The sequence below is a fragment of the Gymnoscopelus braueri genome (genome assembly GCF_963280865.1).
Source record: "Gymnoscopelus braueri genome assembly, chromosome: 18".
Lineage (NCBI taxonomy): Eukaryota > Metazoa > Chordata > Actinopteri > Myctophiformes > Myctophidae > Gymnoscopelus > Gymnoscopelus braueri.
In genome coordinates this window covers 8,022,108-8,029,816 of record NC_137618.1, presented here as the reverse complement: position 1 = coordinate 8,029,816, position 7,709 = coordinate 8,022,108, and the positions used below count along the sequence as shown (strand labels likewise).

The 7,709-nt window shown below is 38.2% G+C and overlaps 1 protein-coding gene across 1 annotated transcript; it reads left to right on the top strand.

Annotated features, from left to right (window-relative positions):
• Positions 1-836: 836 nt before the first annotated feature.
• On the top strand, positions 837-6,830 carry LOC308105760 (ADP-ribosylation factor-like protein 6; the record flags this gene model as incomplete). Its single annotated transcript, XM_080456687.1, has 8 exons — positions 837-974; positions 2,174-2,209; positions 2,351-2,412; positions 3,018-3,086; positions 3,526-3,620; positions 4,074-4,203; positions 5,856-5,911; positions 6,805-6,830. 8 exons carry the CDS (start codon positions 837-839, stop codon positions 6,828-6,830), a joined length of 612 nt encoding a protein of 203 aa, XP_080312813.1.
• Positions 6,831-7,709: the final 879 nt, after the last annotated feature.

Here is a 7,709-nt window from a genome sequence, read left to right as displayed (position 1 = left end):
TAAAATATATATATATTCAAAGAAAAATATTCACATTGTCACGATTTTCCTAAAATAGCAGATCTACAAGCTCATGGCGACATTGACGCGCTATGAGCTTGTATATCTGCTATTTTTTAATAGCCAAAGACAGCCACTCTAAGGGAAAGCCCCACCTTGAGTAGGTTTAAAACACAACTAAAACAATGGTAAAAAATATCTCAAACATGTGAACATTGATACATTTTTACAGTTTTGATTGTCTATTGGCTAGACTATACAGTTTAAACATGGTATTTTATATTTTTTAATTAGCAGGCAGTTTGTATGTTGTTTTTTCTTTGTGTATTTGTATGAGGGACTACAGATGGAAATGACCTTCTAGCTAAATCTGGTATAATGAATTGATTGAAATGTTCATTAATGCACAGTCCCGGAAATAAATAAATAAAGTAAAGTAAAGGGGATTTTCAATGCTCTCTTGGTGGCTGACCCCCCCCCCCCCATGCCAAAGCATCAAACTATGACCTAACCATTCTTGGCATTCTAAAATTAAACTTGTTGATTTCAGATGCAGAATCAGTGTATTTTGCCAGCACTGCCAGTCACTGGGTGCTTCAGAGCATCTAATCCTCTTTAATCCAATCAGATTAACTGACCCAAGCTGAGCACCTTGAGCAGCACCCATTACAGTCAGCTATACTGTCCTGCACCCAGAGACCTATACGCCACTATACGCCACCCCATCAGCATGTTCGCCTGATGAAACCATTGAACTTGATTAGAGGAGGGGGCTGAATTGATGATCGATGAGGTGGTGGCGTGTTTAATGAATGTAAACCCATTGATCAGAGGTAATGGGTCTGCTGGATAAGCTGTCCGCCTGGCTGGGGATCAGGAAGAAAGAGGTGAACGTCTTATGTCTGGGACTGGACAACAGCGGCAAAACCACCATCATCAACCGACTCAAACCTGCTAATGTAAGTCTGTCTGCAGTACATTTTGACAGTGGTGGAAAGTAACTAAGTAGATTTACTTTATTTACAATATTTTGAGTATTTCCAATTTTCTATACTTTTACTTCTACTTCACTACTGTACATCTCAGATCCAAATATTGTAGGCTACTTTTACTCCACTACAATTATTTGAAAACTTTAGTTACTAGTTACTTTGTAGATTTGGATTATTATTACAAAATATACATTACCCACTTCAGCTCTATATACATTTCGGCCATTTGAAAATAGCCGATCTACAAGATCTGATATTTTCAAAAGATTTTTATACATTTGAAAACTTGAAATGGGACATTTCTGCACAATGAGATCAAGAATGACATGATGAGGCTTTTGAGACTTTAAGTATATTTTGATACCAATACTTTTGTACTTTTACTCAAGTACGTTTTGAATTACGTACTTTTATGTAAGTAAAAAGATTGAGTACTTTTTTCACCACTGTATTTTGACCGGTGGTGAAGAAGTACAACCGTATAAAAATGCACGGTTACAAGTAAAAGCCTGTATTCAAGAGTTGACTTGAATACAATTACCAATGAATTGGCACCAAAATATACTTTCTCTACTAAAGTAAAAGTACTCACATTTTTCTAAGTGTGTGAATTTTGTTCTGCAAAAAAGCAGATCTACAAGCTCACAACGCCTTGCCATGCGTTGCAAACTTGAAGATCGGCTATTTTTGAATGGCCTATAGGGCTTAAATGGCTAACGTTTTTGTATTAATAATTTAAATCTGCAAAGTAACTATTAACTAAAGCTGATTTTGACATTATGTAACTTGGAGTCACTTGATGGATTGTGTGAAACATCTATGGTATCTAGTTAGATTGGCATATAAAAATACATCTACACCGTAAAATCCTGAGTGTTAATTTAACCCCATGAACCCTAGCGTTCATAAAAAATAATAAACAAACATTGGGCGAAAATAGCCGATCTACAAGTTTCACAAGCTTGTGTTTTTTTCGGCTAAGAGATTTGGTGTAGAGGGGGGAAAAAAAGGAGGGGACCAAGTGTAGACCCCTGGGGTTCCCCGGTCAAGGAAGTAAACCGGGGTCTGGTCAGGTTAACTCAGAGAGTGTACAAACGTAACCAAATGGACCCCATCATAAGGAACATATAAATGAACACAGAGGATTTTACTGTGTAGATCAAACTGTTTTTTGTTTCCAGCATCCACTGTCATTGGAATGGCAGCATGTTAGTAAGGTAAACACCCACATCAAAATGGTCTCAAATTACACCCTAACCATGTTGACATGCTTTTGCCATTACCTGTCTGTCTGTCTGCCTTTTGTGTGTGCGTGTGCGTGTGTGTGTGCGCGCGTGTGCGTGTGTGAATGTGAACAGACCCACACTGAAGATATTGTGCCGACCATTGGTTTCAATATTGAAAAGTTCAAGAGTTCCAGGTACATTCAGTCATTCATTCATTTATATCAGGGGGTCTCAAACTTTTTTTTGTGGGGGAAATGTTTTGAGAACTCCACACATGATTTATGGTGCAATTTAAAGTTGTAGTTTAAAAGCTACAGAAGAGTGTTCCTGTAGACATTTGTGAATGGAAGCATACAGTAACACACCATTCAAAGTAATTGGGCGACAGAATTGAGTTGGCGCCATGTTATATTCGGCTCCACTTTCTAAATATCTGTTGCCAGAACAGGCCTGGTTAAATGGCCTTGCGGGTCACAATTGTAAAGAAGAATCTGTTCTTAATTTGTCTTGACTATGTCTGTTTAAATAAAGGTTAAATAAAGGAACTCAATTTAAAGCACAAAACAAACGCAAATGCATTCACAGGCTATGCTGTTCAAAAACAAGTAAAACCGTCTGTGGTCTTGCCCTTTAATCGGAAGGATCATTTGTTTTTTAGTCGTCAATGCGTGACCCCACTTGGGGTTCCGACCCATAGTTTAAGAGCCTCTGATCTATATGTATATAATATGTACCGGTATACTAATTGTGGTGTGAATTTGGTGGTAAATCTGATATTTGTGATTTTGTCTTCATACAGTTTGTCCTTCACTATCTTTGACATGTCTGGTCAAAGCAGATACAGAAACCTCTGGGAGCACTACTACAAGTACAGTGCATGCACACACACACACACACACACACGCACGCACACACGCACGCACACGCACGCACGCACGCACGCACGCACGCACGCACGCACGCACGCACGCACGCACGCACGCACGCACGCACGCACGCACGCACGCACGCACGCACGCACGCACGCACGCACGCACGCACGCAAAGTAGGGGTGACATAATTAGATAGTCAGTCGATCAGTCAATAATCAGATAATGCATCAAATTACACTATAGTAATCAAACAATGGGTTCAGTGAAGTATCATCAATAATCAGGGGGTTATACAAATCAATTGATTACGAAGATAATTGTTAGCTGCAGGCCTAATTAATAGGTTTTATTAAGAGACCAACATGTTACTATTACACATCATACCCACACTATTAAAATGGACGTAATGATGCATTTTGTCCTGTCCTCTTCAGGGACAGCCATGCCATCATATTTGTCATCGACAGTGGTGACAAGTTAAGGATGGTTGTTGCCAAAGAGGAGCTGGATACTCTTCTCAACCACCAGGGTAAGAGAGACAGAGGGTTGACAACTCTCACTGTATATGTACAATTTATGTACATTATATTAACCCCAGCATCCATATTCTAGCCTAGGGGAGCATTAGCCACAAATTCCCAAGCTCACAACGCGTTGTGTCCAGTTTACCACGTCTAGGGGGTTTAAGTGGTTGTTTAACAACCTGTATAACAATGCATGTACTGTAAATCCATATAGCATGTCATTATAGGTGAAAATAAAATAAATTCCCTGAATTAAAATAATCTTTCCACACACATTTTCAAAAATAGCAAACACAGGTGTGACTGGAGTTTGGCCCATTGGTGTGTGTGTGTGTGTGTGTGTTTGAAAAGCACTGCTGCACATTAAGCCTGTCTGTCACTGTTTGCTGTACATTAAGCCTGTCTGTCACTGTTTGCTGTACATTAAGCCTGTTTATGTCACTGTTTCCCTGCTCCAGACATAAAGAACAGGAGGATGCCTGTCCTGTTCTTTGCCAACAAGACGGACCTGAAAGATTCCGTGTCCTCTGTCAAAGTGTCCCAGCAACTGTGTCTGGAAAACATCAAAGACAAGCCCTGGCACATATGGTACAGTAGGCTACACCTTCTCACAGAAGAACATACGCTGTATTAGCATTGCTGCCGGATGGAAACCAACGTAGTTATTTAGCCACAAGCTCTTGTTAATAATTATCATTGGTTAAATATTTATAAAACCCACAGACAGAATTAACCACCTTCAATTTCTTATTACAAGTTTTTTTTTAAAAGGGGAAAAAAAGCTGATCTCAAACTCAAATAACTTTATTTTTTTGTGTAAATTTTTCATAAAAAACACATTTTATGAAAAATAACAAAAAACAGAAGTTGAAATATGAAGATGTAAGGTTTCTGCCCAACAGCGGTGACATGGCACACCTTCTCTTAGAATAGCATGAGTTATTGGTGGGATTTCAGCAAAGAACCAAGTTTATTCTATAACTAGTTCTTTAGCTGAAATTCTGTCAATTCACTGCAGTGCTACATATTACTTCTACTACTAATACCAACTGTTTGTAACATGATTGATAGATATGGTAGATGTGGTGTTGTTGTCCCTCCCTCACTTTCACTTACCCTAAGGAGGGAGGGACGACACCACATCCACCATATCTTACTACCAGAATATTGAGCTTTAACCTTTTAACAAAAAAATAACAAAAAAAATGTTTTAACCAAAATATATCACGTACCCTTCCTTTAATTGAAGTACAGCTACTTCAACAATATATTACTGACACTGCTGTTTAACACTATCACTAGTTGTAGTTCCACATTAATACCACAAAGTGGTGCTGTTGTGTAGAGGTTGTGTTTGTGGTTAGAGTTCATGCTGAGAGCTCTCTTGTGAGGACAAGGAAAGGCTCTGTTATTCATTCAAAAACACAAAAGAAAATGTTGCTTGAAAGGTGCTGTAAGCAATGTTTTTTTTACGTTAAAATAAGTGTCAAATAGCTCTATATTCTGATAGTAATCATTGTTATATAGAGTGTTTAGTAACCTATAGAGGTCTCCCTGTCTATTACGCTCTTTTAGCCCTGAAACATGACGTCATGGTGCTACTTGTTCCATGATTTTTTAAATGTCTACATTTACAACCCGTACATCTACATAAACGTTTACATTTCAAATATAAAGTACTGACCCTACGGCCACAGATGTAAAAAGTTGAAACGCTTGGATCTAAGTACCCGTATCTTCCGTATTGTTCAATAAAAAGCATTTTAATCCAATCGGCAGCCGTTTCCTCATAGAGCTATTATGCAATCAGAGTGCAATATACCTTCCAACCAATAGGGTCGCGTAGTTGAAAGCATATGAAGGACATTTTGAGAAAATGGCCACCAATCGGATTAAAATGCTTTTTTATTGAACAATGCGGAAAATGCAGGTACTTAGACCCTGGCGTTTTAACTTATTACATCCGTGGCCTTGGGCTAAGCACTTTATATTTGAAATTTGAACTTTTATGTAGATGTGCAAGTTGTAAATGTAGAAATGTCAAAAACCAGGAACAAGTAGCGCCATGACGCTTGTGACAGACGAGGTGAAACATGACTAATGCTCTTAGTAAACAAATAATACATTTTCTGGTCGGGATACCAGTTTTATCCAACCAGGAGAGAGAACTCATGCAGGATGCAGGATAAACAAGTGAAATTTGAAGTGATGAAAGAACAGCTCTCTACCTGTCTTTTCAGTGCCAGTGATGCCATCAAAGGAGAAGGCCTCCAGGAAGGGGTAGACTGGCTACAAGGTACTGATTGTGACTTTTAGCAGTAGTGGAAGTACTCAGTGGTGTAAAGTAACTAAGTACATTTACTCAAGTACTGTACTTAAGTACAATTCTGAGGTTTTATATCCAATTTTCAGTACTTTTACTTCTACTCCACTACATCTCAGAGGCAAATGTTATACTTTTACTCCACTGCAATTATTTGTAAACTTTAGTTACTAGTTACTTTGTAGATTTTTATTATTATTACAAAAAAACATACATTACCCACTTCAGCCCTATATACATTTCGGCCATTTGAAAATAGCAGATCTACAAGCTCACGCGACGCATTGTGAGCTTGTAGATCTGCTATTTTCAAAAGATTTGTATACATTTGAAAACTTGTGAGGTATAAAATAGGGCTTTGAAGTACAGTACTTGAGTCAATGTACTTAGTTACTTTCCACCAGCTGTGCTTGATATTCAATATTTTATCCATGCACTTTACTTATAACTAGTTATTAAATGGATGGTTAAATGCATTGTGAGCTTATACATCTGATATTTTCAAATAGCTGAAGTATAAAATAGTGTCTTAAGTGGTCACTTAATATATCATTGCATATTCTGAATGTACTAAAGAATAAATTGCATACAGAATGTGGACCTGTTATTGAGACTACTATTCTATTCTATTCTATTCTCTTGTATTTCTAGAACAAATTACGCTGTAAGTATTATATCAACTCTGTGTTTGTGATGGTGGAGTGTGTCTAGTTTAGCATAGTTCTAAGAGTGATGCCTGTGGTCACATAGTGTGTCTGTGGAGTGGACATCTTACATACATTTTCTATTTGAGTGGAAAGATCATGGTTTTTCATGCCATGGCCCTATAGGTGGGCGAGTTGACATTGACTTCTCTTCTCTTCCAGATCATATCAGAACGGTGATGACATGAATGCATGAAATGCCTGCATGTGGTCCTGTGGTCATGAAGAAGTGAAGACACGGTGGAGAAAGCATCAGCCATGCATTACATATCGGCCTTACAACTCCCTGATCATTTATTATTATTATGTTTTTTATATATAACATTTTTATTAGGGATAAGTTTTCCCCGATCATTTAAACTGGTAGGGCAACAGAGAAGGGAACTGAGAAAAGCCCACAATAAATGTCCCTTTGACATTTATTTACCTCTCCACGCCACGGTAGGCCTGTCACAATTATTACATAATCATCATAATCGTCATAATCGTTTCCATGTTGAAAAATGTTCACACATATTCAAATATTAAAAAAGCAGAAATAGCAGATCTACAAGCTTACAACGCGCCACGAAGTGACGCGTTGTAAGCTTGTAGATCAGCAATTTCGGCTATTTCTACATGTATAAAAGTATTAAATGTGTCAATAATTACTTTGTATTTTTAAGCTATCGTCTGTCACGTCTCCCCAGTGCACTTTTTTTTTTCCCCCCCCAAAGTTTAATGCCAAACACACGATTAAATCGTTAATCACAATTATTTGACTGACAATTCATCGTCAAATGTGTAATGGTGACAGCCCTACTGCACAGACAGAGCTCTGGTCTTCCTCAGTGTTCAACAGAGAAGGGACACATACTGTAACTTGCATAAACACACATCTAGACCAGTGGTTCTCAACCTTTCCATTTCTGGATCAGGGCCCACTTGAACATTTTGAAAGCTGTTCGCTGCTCAACCATCTGACCTCTTAACACGGCAGCCATTCTGCTGGATGACTGAACTACAGGTAACACAATGGAACTGAAGAACAAGTAACATCACAAGTGGAGAAGGTTGCTAGTTGTACA